Source organism: Salvia hispanica, chromosome 6 (genome assembly GCF_029641045.1).
Source record: "Salvia hispanica isolate PSC_SH4W2 chromosome 6, Shi_PSC_v1, whole genome shotgun sequence".
NCBI classification, from domain to species: domain Eukaryota; kingdom Viridiplantae; phylum Streptophyta; class Magnoliopsida; order Lamiales; family Lamiaceae; genus Salvia; species Salvia hispanica.
The window spans coordinates 16,041,425-16,060,660 of NC_142697.1; the positions used below are offsets into that span (position 1 = coordinate 16,041,425).

Below are 19,236 nucleotides of genomic sequence, written 5' to 3' on the forward strand. Positions count from 1 at the left end.
GAAGAAAAATGAATAAAATATAAAAGAAAATTTTTATTTTTTAAAGATTAAAGTCAAAAATTAGTTTGCCCTAAAAAACTTTTTAGGCCTATACGTTAAGTTTTTCATTGGTACGAACAAATATACTTTGGTTCAATGTTAAAAATTCCGTTAAAAACTTAACGATCAATTATATTTCGACCAAACTCTATGACTTAATTTTGAATCTAAGTAGCCAAATTAATTCAATTAACTTGGATAATTAATAAAGTTAATCAGATTAATTAGATTTCAAAATCAAGCCATTAGTTTGATTAAATCATGTGAATTGCATGTGGATTTGCTTATTTTTAAGTTATCCTTACAAAACAAGCCGTCCTTAATAAATTAAAACCTTACAAATATTATTACAAGCATGTGAAATTTTGCATACCATATTTAATACAAATCTTAGTTCTAGTTATATTTAATTTTAGTTGTGCTTTCTATCAAACAATAAATTACTGTACTAAATAATTACACTCCGATATTACAGCTTACACTATATTGAACTCATATATTAATTTTGCCTGACTGAAAAGAATAATTCATTTATATCTTATATGTTACGATAAAGTGGGAGGCCATAGCTTAAGTGTTACGATCACTACTCTCAAAAATTGACAGCCTTTTAATGTGCTCCAATCAATTAAATACTAGTATAATACAATAGTATACTGGTAATATTAGTTTATTAGCACCCCACTATTGGTTTTCTATGCCAACCTCGTATCAAATTTCCAACTTGATTGTTAGTCAAATTCTGGATAATGACACAAAACAAGTGGCTTATGCTTTGCGTGCTGTTAGAAAATTCAATGACAAATATAATTTCTACTAGTAGATGTTATTGTCATAAATACTATCATATTTTTTAGAATCTTTTTATTATATTAATATATAAAAATACATTTTTTCTATTTATTTAACATACCAAACAACATATCTTAAAACCTCGTATCATCCCCCAAAAGTGTTTTTTATTATAAGACAGCAGTAGTACTCTATTTTCCAAATCAAAAGTCTGAAATTCCACCGAATATTGATTCTTCCATCCATCAGAATGAAGTGATATTTTTAATATACACGTAAATTTATAAAGTGTCCAACAAATTCACCAACCTTTGAGATATTAAATATTTCTATTGCAAACAATTAATTTCTCATATACTAACTTACTGTGTAAAATTTAAATGGTCATACAGCAAAAAAGCAAAAACAAGAAATTGGATGGATATTATAATGGAACCATGACTTTTATGTTAGTGGAGTAGTTTATTTTATTGGTACTTTTCTAGTGGGCTGTTCATCTTTTGGGCCTGCTACTGGCCCTCCTACTAAACCCAAATTTCAAGAACATTGCTACTACTACAGAAAAATAGAAAATTGTGGGGAAAAACTCTCTATCTCTGTCTCTGCGGCACGAGTTGTATAGACAATTGGAGTTGAGCTAATAGCTAATAGCTTGATCAAGATCAACAAATGACAAATAAGTACTAGTATACTGATAGAGCTAGGGGGTTGTAATATGTATGTTATAGTTTTACATTCCATCTGTTCGTTAAAATGCCTAGATGATTGTATGTGTTAAACAACGTGATTATTTGGCCAGACACTTCCTACCGGTGGTAAATTTATCGACTTTTTACCTAATCGGGCATCATGATCATGAGATATCGCTGCTACAATAGGCCATTTTCAGGTTTGTGTTGTATGACAGGCTGCATAGTTCTGGCGAATGTGCAAGATCATGATGTCCTGCCCCAGGCTAGGACTCGGGCACAGTTCTTGATCAAAGCGGCGTTCGTGTTTCCGAAGACGTAGTTCGAGAAGGTTCTTGAGCGGTTCGAGAATGCTGGGATGCTTGCTCACAGGTTCTTCAAGTGGGCCAGGAAGCAGAGAAACTACGAGCATGTGTCCATGCCTACCACACTATGATTGAGTCAATAGCCAAGATAAGGTAGTACGAGATCATGTAGGATCTCGTGAACGCCATGAGAGGCAAAGGGATGCTGAACATCGAGACGTTCTGCATCATCATGAGGAAGTACGTGCGGGCACAGAAGGTGGATGAGGCTGTCTACACGTTCAACATCACGAAGAAGTACTATTTGCCTCCTAATCTGGCCGCATTCAATGGCTTGCTTAGTGCCTTGTGCAAGTCTAAGAATGTGAGGAAGGCTCCGGAGATTTTTGATACGATGAAGAATGATCAGTTCCTTCCTGATTCAAAGAGTTATAGCATTTTGATTGAAGGATGTGAGAGAATTCCCAATTTTCCTAAGGCCAGAGAGATCTTCAATGAGATTTTTGATTCAGGTTGCAAACCAGATATTGTCACGTGTGGGATCATGGTCGACATCCTCTGCAAGGCGCGGCGCACAGACGAAGCAGTTAGAGTTGTGAATGAATGATGCAAATGCAGTGAAGAATGCATAAAATGAGCTAATGGATTTTTGATTCAGGTTGCAAACCAGATATTGTTACGTATGGGATCATGGTCGACATCCTCTGCAAGGCGCAGCGCACAGACGGAGCAGTTAGAGTTGTGAATGAATGATGCAAATGCAGTGAAGAATGCATAAAATGAGCTAATGGATTTAGGTGTGGATATGTGGAAAACCATTGCACGGTTTGTTGAGAAACCAAATGCATCTCCAAGTTGCATTCGTAATTTGGAGTGCTTCAAGTTAGCTTGTTCTACTGGGCTTGCTTCGGTAGGCCTTACCCAGCAAGGTATATTGGATAAGGCTGAGATTGTCGCAACAATGACTCAGGCTGCCAAAGATGAAGAGATCGACAACCCAGAATGGATAGAGGCAGTTGAGAAGATGATGATCGCTTATGAAAATAAAGTTGTTCTAGACAACTGTATGCCAAACTTTGATCTGTTTGGTGATGCCAATAACACGCAGGTATGTGATTTTAAGACTATTGTGTTAAAAGCTGAAATTGGGAATGTTGCTTAGCAATTAAGCAGTGTTTTTTTTTGGAAAATGTTGAGTGATGATAAGCAACCAGGAAATCACTCTGGTGTTGAAAATGTAAATGTGACGGGCGCTACTGGTGACCATGCTGCAGACGTATGAAGTATAAAAGATGGTTTATATTGGTGTGAAGGATTAAGAGATCTCAAATTGCTTGTCAAGCAATTTGAATAGGATTTGTCAAGCAATTTAAGATCTCTTAATCCTTCACACCAATATAAACCATCTTTAATACTTCATACGTCTGCAGCATGGTCACAGTAGCGCCCGTCACATTTACATTTTCAACACCAGAGTGATGTCTTGGTTGCTTATCAGCACTCAACATTTTTCAAAAAAAAAAAAAATACTATTTAATTGCTAAACAACGTTCCCAATTTCAGCATTTAACACAATAGTCTTAAAATCACATACCTGCATGTTATTGGCATCACCAAACAGATCAAAGTTTGGCATATAGTTGTCTAGAGCAACTTTATTTTCATAAGCGATCATCATCTTCTCAACTGTTTCTATCCACTTTGGGTTATCGATCTCTTCATCTTTGGCCGCCTGAGTCATTGTTGTGACAATCTCATCCTTATCCAATGTACCTTGCTGGGTAAGGCCTACCGAAGCAAGCCCAGTAGAACAAGCTAACTTGAAGCACTCCAAATTACGAATGCAACTTGGAGATGCATTTAGTTTCTCAACAAACCGTGCAATGATTTTCCACATATCCATGCCTAAATCCATTAACTCATTGCATTTGCATCCTTCATTGTCTCGTCCTCTCCCAGAGATGTTGGTTTGTTTATCGATTCTACCTCATCCGGTATTCGTTGCTCTTGGATTCTTATCAAGGCCTTGTGATGTTCTACTTCTTCATTTTCTATACGCTCTTAGTAGAAACCCAGTCCAAACTCATCGACATTTTCTTCTATTTGTTGTCTATCTTTCAATAACTATCCCAATTCATGATGGTTGGGAAGCAACGCTCAACCATATGAGTTCCAATTACCATTCTATCCACATAGCACCCCTGGCGACAAATATAAATTTACTTATTAGTTATTGAATTACAATATTATAGATTGCTAAAATCTAAAATAAGCAAACTTACAACGAGGAAAACTGTTGGCCCAGTATAGTATCGAATACGAGATTCATTCCATGTCTCGTAGACGTCGAGAAATAAGCTTAGAACATATTTGCACCAACTGTAGTTGTGCACATTTGAGACATCATCGATTAAGTGCAGTATTTTAGGCCTAAGGAAACCATCAGATGGTGCCTTGATGAGATAGTACTCCAATAAAACCAAGAACAACTTTTTGAACAGGTCACCACCATTTTCCTCCTTCAACATATGTTTCTCAATATTATCCGGACTCAAAAGTCTACGTGGCTTGCCCTCCTTATTAGCAATATCATCCATCAATGCAAAATTTGATCCTTTTTTTTTACTTTGAAGTAGTACCTTTCCTTTTGGAAACCCTAGTGTGAGGTGAACATCCACCTCATCAATGTGGTTGCCATCAGCATGCTTGACACCCACCACTTTTCCTATTGGTAGGTTACATGTTAGTGGGTTGAAGTGTGTTGCCACCCAATAAGCTAGTTTCGGTGGCAGGTACTGTAGACTGAAATTCAGGATTGCTCTAAATTCCTTTTCAACCACTGCTTTCCTCTGATTCACGTTCAAAGCTGCTAACATATTGCTGAAATATTTTGGCAAATTTCTGAAAAGCATTCCCTCCGTGACTTATTGAAAAAAAATATTATAACAGTTAGTATTGAATGAAATGAACAGGATTTAACACGTAAAAAAACAACAATTCATAAATAAACAAACAAACTCTAACCATTGTCTCTGGTATCCCTCTTCGATTGCCTTCGTCTTTCTAACCATAGTATAATTTGACTCCTCTGTTGCACGACCAAAATAAATAAAAAAACAAACAAAGGTTTTATTTAAGAACAAGCATATGATAACTTTTTAACAAGTAAATAGTCAGCCACATATAAGCAAACATATAAAATTAAATGACCCAAGCAAACAACAAAATAGAACTAAGCACATCTAACCACAATTACACAATGTCCTGAATCTTTAGCAGAACAAGCAACCATTACAGTAAAACAAAGCACTTACAAAGGCTTAATCATGCTCATTAATACGTATGATTCTCAACGGCATCCCTTAAATCAAAGGTGTACTGAATTTTTTCCCAACAAAAGCAACTAACTCAACAAAACGTAAGCAAATAGTACGAAACAGAGTCTAGCATGAGAACAACCATATACTAACTTTAGAACAAGCAAATAGTCAGTCATTAATAAACAAACATATAACAACATATGCCAACCAAGCAAACAATAAAATAGAACCAAGCGCATCTATCATAAATACACAAGGTTCTGTATATGTAGCACAACAAGCAAGCACCACAGTAAATCAAAGCACTTAAAAAGGCTTAATTATGTGTCATTACTAAACAAAGCACTTAAAAAGGCTTAATCAAACGTCATTGCTATGTATGATTTTCTACGGCACCTCGTAAACAGAATTGTATCCTTGATTTTTTCCCAACAAAGCAACCAACACAATAAAAACACGCAATTCCAAATGCTCAACCAAACATCAGGAAATCTCAGAACCAGGGTCTACACATTCCCATATTTCAAAAGAAAAACAATCAAACACCGATTCATACAAATGCAATCCAGAAACTGGGTAAGCATCAATCACTTAAAGAACCCAAAATAACACATAATGCAATCCAGAATTTTGGAGGAATGGTGGTGATAATCGGTGTGAAAATAACCAAGAGCATGATAGTCACTACGTAATAAACCTTAAAAAAATCACTAAGTAGTCAGACTAGCCAATAATGAAACAGAAATCGAACCAACGAAGAAGACGCAGGCATTAACGACGGGCAGCAAACTTCAAGCGCCGAACTTGGAGAAAGTGTTGATGGGGCAATCGTAGACAGTAGCGAAAAGCAACAGAAAGCGCTAACGGGAAGATTTGGAGAGAACAGCTGCAGACTAAGGTTTGCTTATATTTATGAATAAAATCGGTAGGTGATCGGATGGGGAGATTTGGAGAGAGAAAGGTCGACTAGGGAAAGAGAAACGATTCAATTTTCAAGTAGTGGGAGAGCGTTATAGCTGAGTGGAAGATAGGTTATGAATCAACGCCCAAATTTACCGGGATTTTTCATTCCCGTTTTGGTTTTAATTTCAATGGAAAGACAAAATTATCCTGGTAAGCCACAAATTGTGAACAACCAAGCATTCCGTACTCTATTTCTACAGTTCAATCTCAGTCATCTATATAGGAGATCGGACGGCTATAAATGGTGTTACATTGTCACTTTAATTAAGGTAACACCATAGTGTGCCCCTATTCTACTATATAATATATATTATTAATTTTATGAGTCATATTCTAATGCTTATAGCACCCTAATCCAAAATCAAGACTAAATCTCCACCCTTGGATTTTAAAATGAGTGGATGAGATTAAAGCTCACAAATCTCAATAAATAGTAGACAAAATATCAATAAAAGGGTAATATCGTCATTATGTTATCATATGATAATTTTCGTGAGTGTTTTTTTATATCAACATTGTGTATTACAAATATCAACAATATGACATTAGAATATCAACACAAGAACAAGAAAATATCAACACATTTTTATTGAGATTGGACATGCATAATATTGAGATTTTGCCTACAATATATTGAGATTTTTTGTTGCATTTGTTGATAAAAACTGCTTATCAACATGTACGAAAATTGAAATATAATTTATCAAATTTCATCACCCGAACATCGTCGGAACATATGCAATTGAGATCTCGTTGGAATCCTTATTAAATTATCTTTAATTTGATATATTTTTTGCTAAAAAATAATTTAAATTGAGAGAGTTACGTAAATTTAAAGATTTGAGATGATTTTGAGGAGAGAGAAAGTAGTTAGTTATAATTACTATAGAATTTGCCATTAATACCTTTTTAATTTAATTAATAATTATTTAAATTTAAAATATATTACACTTGTCATTATATCAACCACAAGATCTTCTAATCTAATGGTTAAAAATTGGTCTCAATTTTGGATTGCTAATTAGTTAGCAATTGATCACCTCCCTTAATTTTATATCATATATATTTTATATATATAAAATAAATAAATTATATATATATATATATATATTTTCGGTTTTTCAGATTTTTCGGTTTATTCAATTTTGTTCGGTTTTCGGTTTTGATTTTTTGAATTTTCGGATTCGGTTCGATTTGAATTTTGAATTAAATTTGATTTTTTGAATTTTGATTCGATTTGGGGAAAAAACCGAACCGAAACCCGAATGCTCACCCGGTCACCACGTATATGTTGTTTCTATCACAGACATACTACAATTCATACACAAAATATTGTAGTAAGTCGCATTACAAAAAGTTTTTTTATCTTATAAAATAAAGAAAATGAAAATTGGTTAACCTGAAATGGATCCAACTACTGAAATATTGTTAATACAGGATTCATATTTCGACCGCCGCGCCTCCGACTGAAAACCTGCCAAAACCCAAATCAATAAACCTGAGCAGTTACATATGTGGTGATGAACATGAACATTCAATTATGCATCAATTTCTGCATTCCCAAATCTTCCGTGCAATCCGCCCCCAACATTTAACTGCCAAATCAAACTTCTCCTCATTTTCCGACCATGCTCTCGACGATTCCATCTCGAATAAAGTGCTCGCCCTCATCAACTCTCAACGCCCCATCGAACCCGCTCTCGCCGTGCTATCTCCGTCGCTCAATCGCCAAGTCGTCATTTCAGTCCTCCAATCTCAGGCCCGATTGAACAAGGAACCACTGATCAGCTTCCGATTTTTCATCTGGGCTTCCGATACGGCGCACCTGCGAAGTAGCTTCTCCAATAAACTGATGTTTGACATGCTTTTGAGCAGCGGGAATGTGAATTCGTTGGATTCGTGCTGGGGCCTTCTTGATGAGTTGAGGAATGAGAAGATGAGCGTTTCCGCAGATGCGTTTGCGGTCTTGATTTTGGTTTATTGGAGACTGAAAAACGCGGAGAAAGCGGTGGATGCATTCGGTAAGATGAAGGATTATGATTGTAAGCCGAATTTATTTGCTTGCAATGTTATTCTTCATGTTTTGGTTAAGGAAAATGCGATATTATTAGCACTCGCTGTTTATAACATGATGATTAAGTTGAATATTGATATGGGATGCGATACGTTCAACGTTTTGATTGATGGGCTGTGCAAGAATGGGATGACTGAGGCTGCCCTCAATCTGTTTGAAGAAATGACTGACAGAGGGATTCTGCCAAATAGGATAACATACACAGTGGTAATATCAGGGTTGTGCAAAACAAAGCGGACTAGTGATGCATATAATCTGTTTAACGAGATGGTGAGTAGTGGATGTGAACCTGATTCTGCTACATGCAACACTTTGATTGATGGTTTCTGCAAGCAAGGCCTGATCGATGAGGCCTGCGTGCTCTTGAAATCATTTCATGACGACAAGTATGATGTTGGGATAAAGGGGTTTAGCTGTCTGATTGATGGGTTGGTGAAAGCCAACAGGTTTAGTGAGGCAGAGGTGTTGTTTCAGAAAGTTATTCAGGTAGGGTTAGACCCCGACATTGTCTTGTACACTATCATGATGCGTGGATTGAGTGATGCTGGAAGGATGAATGATGCAGTTAGTATGTTGAGGGATATGCTACGGAGAGGCATAGTTCCCGACACTCAATGTTATAATGTGTTGATCAAAGGGTTCTGCGATTTAGGGTTGTTAGATGATGCTGAATCTCTCAAGCTAGAGATTTCTCGGAACAATCAGATCCCTAACATGTACACTTTCACGATTCTTATCCGAGCTTTCTGCAGAAACGGTCTGCTGGTAGAGGCTCAGCAGATTTTTAATAGCATGGAGAAGCTAGGATGTTCTCCTTCTGTTGTGACGTTCAATGCCCTGATTGATGGGTTGTGCAAGGCAGGGAAGCTCGAGGAAGCACAGCTAATGCTGTATAAAATGGAAGTTGGGAGGAGCCCATCATTGTTTCTTCGCCTTTCTCAAGGTGCTGATCGCATCCTTGATACTGCAAGCCTACAGAAGAAAGTTGAAGATATGATGGAGTCTGGCTCGGTTTTGAATGCTTACAAGCTTCTGAAGAAGCTTGCTGCCAGCGGGGTCGTCCCAAATGTGGAGACGTACAACACTTTGATCTATGGCATGTGCAGCGCGGGGCACATCAATATTGCTCTTAAGCTCTTGGAGGAACTCCAGCTCAAGGGCTTGTCACCGGATTCTGTGACATATGCAACACTCATATATGCGCTCCTAAAGGTTGATAGAGATGGTGATGCGTATAAGCTCTTTGAACAGATGAATGCAAATGGATGCAAACCTAGCTCGTCCGTGTATAAAACATTCATGAGTTGGTCTAGCAGGAAGAAGCAGATGTCTGTCACCATTAGTTTCTGGTTAAAGTACTTGAAGAGCCGAGCTGGTGTGAAGGCCGAAGTATTACAATCAGTTAAAGAATGTTTCGAGAAGGATGAATTTGAGCAAGCTGTGAGAAGCTTACTTGAGATGGACATCAAGTTGGCAGATTTTGATTCAACATTATATGACATATGGCTGACCGGACTTTGCCTAGCTAAACAAGTAGAGGAGGCTCAGAAGGCGTTTGATGCTCTTGAGGAGTTCAACGTGCCCGTTTCTCCCCCTTCGTGTGTGCTGGTGATTCGCGCTCTATGCTTCAAAAGAGAACTCAATAAAGCGGTCGATGTCTTTCTCTACACCCTGCAGAAAGGCTACAGACTTAGACCACAGCTCTGTAACAGTTTAGTCGTGTCGCTTCTCAAATCTAAGGATAAAGTGATAGTTGCTTTGGAGCTTCTTGACAGAATGAAATCTGCTGGTTATGATCTGAACTCTCATCTTTATCCAAGAACAAAATCTCTTTTGCCCCACATTTATAGTTTGCTGAAAGTGGACAACGCAGCAGCTTCATAGTTTTATTGTACAATTTGAATCATTCTGATAGATTTGGTGTTAGTTTCTTCTCTTAGCTTTACAATTTTTGGGTAATGGAGGCTGACAGATGTTTTGAATGCTGAGAAAATGATAGGAGTGATTGGCAATTCCACATCTCATTTTTGTAGCTCTGTATCTAATATTCCCTCATTGTGTTGTATGAAATAAGGACACAGGTTTTTTTTTGACACTTCAGAATTCTCGGACTAACACAAAAGGATCACCTTAAGGCGCCCATTTCATAGCTATTGAGAATGGATTAAGTCAGATGATTCTACCATTTCATAGTAACTTTTCCTTTTTCTGCTGCTTCTAAAATTCAAAATTGTTTATTTCCCATGATTTGTGTACATATAGAAAAGTAAATAGTAGAAACAATATGGCAATGTTGCAAGAATCAACAAAAATAGTGACTAAAATAAAATCATGTATTATAGTTAACGGTAACAACATAAAAACTATGTAATGAGAGTGAGACGTATATCTATATATCTCTATACATAATCTTTTTTCCTCAACTACAGCCTACAGCCCCCCATCAAAATGCTGCAGAACCAAATGCTATAAAAAAGCCTCAACAAAACCCTAGATGTCATAGCTCTCTCACCTACATAGCCCTCGTCCGAGAATTTTCTCTATCAACCCATTGCAGATTTTCGCCTGTCAACTCATTTTCTGTGCTTCCTGTTGTTCTGCCCATGGCTGATTTTGCCCATTCCCCCTCTCCGAGCACAGTTGATCCTCAGTTCTTTCTTGCTGATTTTGTGTGTTTTGGATTCCTAGAAGCAGCAGCATGAAGGTTGCGTTCATTGCTCTTAAACGCTGACCTCCCTTTCTGCTTCTTCTCTCCACCGGAGGGCTTCCCCGTGAACCGTTTTGCACCACCATCTTGAGGTCTGTTCGACTCGCCCTTTCTGAAATTGGTGCGATCAGAGTGCCCAGTGCTCTGTGAGGAATTTCCATTGTTCTTTTGGTTGTCCCTTTTCTTCCAAGGTCGCCCAGTGTATCCTTCTTCCTTGGACGAGATGGCAGATTCATCTCGTTTCCTTTTCTCCTGCCTGGAAAAATAGGTAGTTTTATTATCTCAAGAATGGTTATGGGAACAGAATTTCTGACCAATAAAAATGTAAGATTTGAGATGAAGGAAGAATCGAACCCCTTAAGAGACTTATCAGAAGGTTCCGGCCTGTTCTTGCCATGACGATTCTGCAGCAAATATATAACATAATTAAGTGTGCGGCACAGGGCAACGAAAGAATGTTTCTGAAATAACAAGAACTAGGGAACATTTTTGGCTTCGGACAGCAGCAATTTATTCGTAAACTAAAATACTAAAAGCACTATTGGGAAAAGACTCGTTCATGTGGGAAGAGGAGGTACCTCTACAACACCCTGCACAAAGTCCTTGTATTTTTCAGGTGCAAGGGCCTTCACATTGGCACAACCACACTTCCTCATTAAAATCTCCAAGATCACAATTATCTGCAAGAAATAAAAGCAAGTATTACAACAGCATCTTTCAACAGAAAAAAACAGCAGCAGTTCAACTAGTCAGCATATACCAATATTTTGCTACTACTGTTCAAGCAACTAATGTTCGAGCGAAGGCCAATAGTCAAAAACCTTTTCTTTAAAATGATAGCGTGAGACAGATGACCAACGAAGAATTCCATCCATGATTTCAGAAAGAGAATGGTGCAGATCATTTGGAGTAAGCGATGAAACTAACACCTTTACGAAGCCTAAAACAGCCTGTTCAATTTAGATCGAGCATTCATTATCAAAGAAAATAACTGAATAGTTTATGTTGATGTCTTCAGTCAGGGAAAACTCACTTTTATAACCTCAATTGCTTTGCTGTGTAACAATTCCATAACCGAGGGGAAAATATCAGGCATTGTAACACAGATATCGGGATCACTGTAAACTAAAACCGAGAGTGCAGATACCACACCACTCTTTATATGAGGAGAAGAACCTGAAAGATACCCTGCAATCTGCACATAGCAGCATCAAATTAGAAGTAGAGCCTATTTTTCCCAATTTGGGATAACCCAGTAACTTTGCTTCATAAGGGAGTCCACAAAACAATTCAATATATAAAAATTACTCATAATAGTATATCACAGTTCAAGCTTGTATGGCTTTCTTCCCAGACGTAAATCACAGTATATAGCTATATTAAGTATGCCTTTAATCCACCAAGGGACAATTTTACCATCATAATCGGCAATGGGTATTTGTAGTTGATTGAATCATAGAAATTCAAGATCAATGGTAACATGACTGGTACATAAGTTATGAGAAAGTAAGGATAGAAATCAAATATATAGTACTCCCTCTGTCACTAAAAAGTATGAACATATGGCTTGGCAAGAGTTTTATGTATAGTTTGTTAAGTGAGAGAGAGAAAGAGGGAGAGTGGGCTCCACATCATTAGTAGTGTTGTGTAATGGTATACGTTGTAAATAAAATGATGTGTATGGGTAATGTGTTGTTTAAATATTCCAAAGTAGAAAGTTCATACTTTTCAGAGACGGACTAATAAGGAAATAGTTCCTATTTTTCAGGGACGGAGGGAGTAGTATATGATAAGGTTGCACGCACCATAGTTATAAGTTTGTGATAGAGCTCTTTTGAAGAAGAATCAGTTGAACTTCTCAACTTGGAACTTAATCCATGTAAAGCATCATAAGCTGCCTTTCTGCCTTCTTCCCTGGACTGAGCATTATAAACTTATGCTTAGACGCTTAGTTTAAGAAATATAGCAGCAAGGAAAAAGTATGATATTCAATAGAAACTCAAAAGTAAAAACATTCAAATAATCCCATACTAACACAAAGAAACACAAATGAGTCAAAAAGGCAGTATGTATACACAGAACTCGGTAGTTTCAATGCATAGCCTTGCTTTGCATGGACTGTCCTCATTGGGCATGCAGACTTTGTAGCCTTTAACTTGCAAACTCAATGGAACTTTCCTTGACATACCTAAATAGCTTATCATATTCCTTACCCAATGAAAGTTTGCCACTCATGCTAAAAGAACACATATAAATACTTCCAAAACTTCCTTATCGACCCATCTTCTCTGGTTTCGAAGCTTTTTAAGATGGCAAAAAAGGCAAAACTGAGATACTTAAGAGGGAAACAGACCAGCAACATGTGAAAGCTTGATTGGTATACCAGACACGAATTTTGTACTTCAATCTTTGATACTCCCTCTGTCCCATTAGAAATGCAACGTTTTCCTTTTTGGGTTGTCCTACTAAAAATGAAACGTTTCCTAAAATGGAACCATCACTCTCTCTACTTTTTCCTCTCTCTTACTTTACTCTCTCTTCATTAACTCACAAAACAACACTTGCATAAAATCCTGTGCCGGAAACCAAATGTTTCATATTTATTGGGACGGAGGGAGTATTTCCCAAGTTCCAGTTTCATGAAAAAAATGCTTTAAACAAATCTTAAACAATCTTAGAAATCTGATCATAGAGATTAGCGAATAAAACATCAAACAGCAGAAGTAGCTCTTACATCTTTTAACATGAGAATGATCTCATTCAGGATAAGGAATGCCTTTGTATTCTCCTCATCCGGGTTTTTCTGCAGAGTAGGAGTGCATCTTATCTATCAAGTTTCAATCTAAAAGGAACCCAGAATAATAAATGGATCAGTAGATCCACTGTATAGAATATAATAACTGCAAAATAGCTAGCCTACCGATAATGCATGAATTAGCAAGGTCTGCAAACAGGCAAAACGGCTTTTAACCAATTCAATGTTTTCTGAAGGCTTCATTCCAGCCAACAAATCCATCACCACATCAAATTCTGTAGAGCAGAATGAAGAATGTTTCTGCACAGAGGATGGTATAAGAATAATTCAATAACTGTTTCTTTAAAAAATATACAGCAATAATATAACAACAAACCTCAAGAATTTTGCTGAGAGTTTGATATGCTTCCATCGGACTGACCACATCACTTGCCTAAAATCCAAAAATTCTTGTCATAATAGCATATCATATAAATGTAGATAATAAAGTAAAAAGGAATCAACTAACCTGCAGATAATGCTTAATAAGAGAAAATAGTATATTAACTAGATCAGTATCACATCCCTCAACTATGCAAGATGCAAGGTCCAGTATTAAACACCTACAAAAAAATAGACAGATCGACATCAACAACATACAAAATATTAGATTCAATATCTTCATTCCCATACATGTAGACATGGAAAAGTCAAACCAGGGACAAGGACGAGAAGTTCAATAGCATATCCATAATCTTTCACAGTAAGATAAATTCTTTATTTTGTTATCACCTGTCTACATCAGTACCAGCACTCTCTTTTTCTTTGGATGTAACATCAGCAATGATTTCTAATTTTCCATGTTCACCAGCATCATCCAGTAGCTTTAACTTCTTAAGTGAAGCAATAAATATGTCTTTGGTTACCGAAGGATCACATATGGATACCAAGCAGCTGATTGCTCCCTAAAAGTCATTAAAGAATGAATGAATTACTAGTCAGATACCACAGGAAACTTCTCAAGACCAGCATCAGAAACAGGAACCAGGAGAAAAGAGACATATATACAATACATGCACATCAACTGTAGTAGTAAGAAATCATATCCACTGATAGGCAATGTCAACCTGTAGATGTTCCCGAGTCTCTGGAGTGCACTCAAATAGCACATCAACTAGAGGCAAAAGCAACTCTTTGGCGCCCAAAGACAAGGCCTTAATATTCTTGCTCGCCATCTTTTTGGAGTAGACATGTCTTATTTCATAATCTATTGCAGCGTTAACACTTCCTGAATTGTGAACATCAGTCAACTGTGCAGGCCCAACATTATCAGAGGCAAGCACTCTTCTATTTTCATTTACTAGTTCCTACAACAAAAATAATCAGTTAAAACATAAAGATTAAAATTGGCGAGCAGAGTGTTGGAATATCAGAACTGTACCTGCAAACTGACGGCAATATTCTCAATCATGAATGAGTCCTTCTTGAGAAAGGGGATTAAGAGTTCAGAAAGTGAGGGAAAACTCTGATATGTATCAATAGGCCAGTGGCAAAACACAGGCAACAAACCCCAACACCCATGGGCATAAGCCTGCAGATCTTGGCCAATTACTAGATTTTTAACTGTAAAGGAGCAAAAATTCAAATTCAAGAGATCAAAGGGAAAAACCCAATTTATAAGGATTCATTATTTACCAAGCTATATAGATTAAAGACAGTGACAAAAAATTGAAGGAAGAGGTTTACATCCGCAGACAAATCAAAACAAAGATAAATCTGTACACACGACATTACTTTCTAAATTATGAAGCCAGACAATTCAAAAGAATTGTCACAAAAGGAGCAATGAATGCCAACATTAGACATGCAGATCAACTATATACTTAATTGTGCCATTGTTGGGATCAAGAGGCGCATGCTATGATGGATGTATGATGGAGTCTCAATACAATTGTTGGTTTATCTTAGCAACTCGTGTGTTCACTTCTTGAAAAAGATATTGAAAAAGGTTGCTCAGTAATCATAACTAACACCACATGTGACAAGTATTTATGGCAGTGATATTATTGGAATCTTCAGAAATACATATGCTTTATATTAAACGAAAAATTGGTAAGTAGATTCACATGTTACTATGCATCAGACGAGAATAAGAAAAACTTTAGGTTCACTTTGCAATATACCTTTATTAGATCCCTTCTCAAAGGATTCAGCCAGAGGTATGATGTGCTCTATAAAGAATTGTAGTGACGATCCAACAATATTTTTCTTTAAAATTGGTATCAGCCAAATATTTGAACAGGAAAAATCTTTTGTATTGAGGGAAATTGGTATAAGAGAGAGTAATATCTCTGGTCCCATGGCAACAACAGCAGAGCCGATGCAGTCTTCGAGCTGCACAAATGAAGAAAATATGAAAAGCTTAACTGAAACAACCAAACTAGACTATGAAAGAATGAAATCTACTTGATAGCTACAAAAGAACATGCAAGCACTGCAAAGGAAAACCAAAACAAAACTCATGTACAGTCTTCCAAAGAAATAGAGACCAAGTTACTTAAATAATGATATCAATTAAGATTTCTCCAGCACTGCAAGCACTGAACAAATGTTTCTCCAGGTCCAAGTTCAAGGTCTAAATAAATCTTAATGTAACCAGATATAAAATTGTCAGATTTCCAAGACAAAAAAGAAATTGTTTCTGTCAAACTAACAGGCTATAAAGAAAACTATAAGAAAAGGTAACCAATTCAAATGTCATACCACCAACCAAACTTGTGGTGCTATAATGCATACACCACATAGTTATATAAGCAAATATAAAAAAGGTACAACTATAATTTCACAAGGCACAACCAGCACATAACCAACCAGCATTGAGAACTTTCTGATTATAAAGTATAAACAAAGTTTGTGGGAAGAGGAAGCTCACGTGTTTAACTTCTGAAGTACTAACAGAAGTAGTATTCATCAAATCAGCGAGTTTAAGAAGTATAGGCCTCATATAGATATCTGACATCTTACCTGGAGCACAAACATTTAAAGAATAGTATTAAAATACAGGGAAAAAACATTATTCAACAACTATGTATGAGAAATTGAAGATTCAATATAAAGATTAGGAATTAATGGGTAGACCAGACACAACTAATGATTGATCAAAAGTAACCAAAACTTGGTGCAAATACAGTCAATAGAAATGTAAGTGATGCTGCGGAATTTATCTGTTGTCTCACTGCAAGCAAAATAACACACGGAAATGGAAAATTTCCAAAACTGTCTTTAAGGATAAAAAAATCCTCTTCCAAGACTATTAATAAGAACCAACTCGCACTTGAGGAAGCACATCAAATTTATCCGGAGCTCAAACAAAGGCCAATTTTTACAGGTTTTATTGGATACAACCAACTGATTTATCTAACACCCAAAAGTTTTTACACCGTGCATCACCTGTAAATAAATAGACAAAGTAATCTAAAAATAAAAATTACAGAATACATCAAAGTGATACTCCATATTTTCTATGTTGAAACTCAGATACTTACCAAGTTTGAGGAACAGAGAAGAAACTACAGACAATAAGTGTTTGTTTAGAATTGGAGATGAAGAACACAGCAAATTGTAGAATTTGGTGCATCCAGCTTGTACTGATTTAAACTCTGCACTGTGAGTTGTATCATCACCCTTTTCTTTGTTTTCCATTGTTAGCAAACGTTTTCCATCAATATGCTGATCCATCAGTTCTCTGACAATGAGTGAAGCCTGTAAAGCCACATTATCTCTGGGGGAAGATAAAAGACCTGATAGGAATGTTTAAATAGTCATCTTCAAGAATATGTTCAAACAGAATGATACTGCAATTTAAAGCGGCTGTAATTGTTTGGGACATCACCAAGAAGATAGAACGAAATACCCGAAAGGGAATCCTCTATCTCTTTGTCTCAGTACACAGGAATCTAAAGAGTAACTTGTCAAGTGTCAACTAATTAATCATAAAACTGGAACTCCTCTCCATTACTAACATTTAGGGGGCAGAAAAATTGTAACTTGACAAATATGCTCCTTCCATTTATCTACCACAACTTTCCTTTTGGATCAAGATGTATCACATATGTCTTGAGAAAATTAGCACGGAATATGCCTAACTCATAAATTCACAGGGAACTCAGAGCAGCATCGAATAAAAGATAACATCAAAGCCTACCTGCTAAAGCTTCAATCAACATAGGGAAAACGGACTCCCATTGATCTGTATCACCATTGTGAAGTCTTCCTAGAACAGTTTTTGCCAAATTTGCAGCAAACAACACGCTCTCAGCTGGGTTCTTTTCACCCAGAGCTATGTAAGAGGTCAGTAGCCTAAAGATGTCTTCAGCATTCGAGATTATAACTTTAGTTTCTGAAGTTTCAAATATAGCTGCCATGACATCGAAGACATGCCTTGCCGCTACCATGGATTGGGAACTCGGGATCTTCAACAATATTGAAAGCACCTTCTCGCGGACCTTGGGTGAGAGATCTGGAATAACATGCTTCATTATGTTCAGTAAATGAAGAACTTCTTGGTGCTCAGACCTCGATATTAACTCATGCCTGTTTCCATCAACTATTTTTGAATTGCTAGTTTCTGCGGCCGATGGCATGTGACGTTTGAGCAACGAGTAAATTGATTTACTCGCCTTCTTGGAGATAGAAGAGTGCTCCAACAACTTGAAAACTTTCAAGAGACAATCCTGAGCAGATTTCCTTACCTGAAACCAAGATCAAAGACATAATAAGAGAAAACACATTTCCTTCCTAGCTTTTATTGCATTATATAACTGGGCGAAACATTCTACACTGCAACATAAACGTTATTCATACTAACCTTAGGCCGCTTATCAATCGAGAACCTCAAAAGCCACTCGAACCCTAGCCCAACCGAGCCCCACTCCTTCAAATTGCAGAATTCCGCAACCAAAACACCCACACACTTCACTACAGCCCTGAGACCAGAAGTTCCCAATTTACCACCACTCTCCTCAACTAATGTCACCAAAACCTCCACGGCCTCGTGCGCTTTCTCTGGCTTGATTTCGCCTTTACCGACCAAAGGAAGCACAATTGAAATGAAAGAAGTGACTGCACCGAGAGCATCGGCGTCTAAGTTCTCATAATTGGAGAGAGAAGTGATTGCAGCAGCGAAGTATGATATCGGCGTAAGGGGCATAGAAGCTGACTGAATGATGGAGCGGGTGGCGGCGGCGGTGGCGCAGAGGTGGCGGTGCTGCGCAGCTGAGGAGCGAGCGTAGCGGGTTAGAAGCTGTTGGCATATGTCAGCCTCTGCGACGAATGACTGTGGTGCTTCAAGGGCGGCGTCGTCTTCCATTACGGCGGCGGAACCAAGTAAATTGAGTTGAGCGGTGGCAACTGCCTGAGAAAAAATGGGTTAGGGTTTATTAGGGGTTTTGGAAGACGATCTTCAAATTGAAGTATTGAACCCTACCCAATTGCATTACATTGATTTAGAGATATTTTTCCAAAAAAACAAATTGATAGTAATAAAATTTTATTAATCATATCCGTACAAAAAAAAGTTTATGATACGCATATATACTATTTTAAACTAATATA

General features: G+C 37.1%; 2 protein-coding genes and 1 pseudogene across 2 annotated transcripts; 2 read left to right on the forward strand and 1 right to left on the reverse strand.

Annotated features, from left to right (window-relative positions):
- Positions 1-1,426: 1,426 nt before the first annotated feature.
- Positions 1,427-2,601, forward strand: LOC125203461 (pentatricopeptide repeat-containing protein At1g77360, mitochondrial-like; annotated as a pseudogene).
- Positions 2,602-7,519: 4,918 nt separating this feature from the next.
- LOC125203460 (pentatricopeptide repeat-containing protein At1g79540-like) lies at positions 7,520-10,277 on the forward strand. The gene has a single exon (XM_048101807.2). It carries the CDS (start codon positions 7,649-7,651, stop codon positions 10,064-10,066), a length of 2,418 nt encoding a protein of 805 aa, XP_047957764.1. The 5' UTR covers positions 7,520-7,648; the 3' UTR covers positions 10,067-10,277.
- A 207-nt stretch (positions 10,278-10,484) lies between these two features.
- Positions 10,485-19,098, reverse strand: LOC125205555 (ARM repeat superfamily protein). Its single transcript, XM_048104581.2, has 18 exons — positions 18,491-19,098; positions 17,828-18,374; positions 17,169-17,423; positions 16,556-16,647; positions 15,807-16,017; positions 15,065-15,246; positions 14,751-14,990; positions 14,416-14,588; positions 14,153-14,246; positions 14,021-14,077; positions 13,810-13,944; positions 13,624-13,692; positions 12,695-12,808; positions 11,923-12,084; positions 11,711-11,839; positions 11,468-11,569; positions 11,244-11,293; positions 10,485-11,145 (listed from the first exon to the last, which is right to left on the reverse strand). Exons 1-18 carry the CDS (start codon positions 18,989-18,991, stop codon positions 10,830-10,832), a joined length of 3,429 nt encoding a protein of 1,142 aa, XP_047960538.1. The 5' UTR covers positions 18,992-19,098; the 3' UTR covers positions 10,485-10,829.
- Positions 19,099-19,236: the final 138 nt, after the last annotated feature.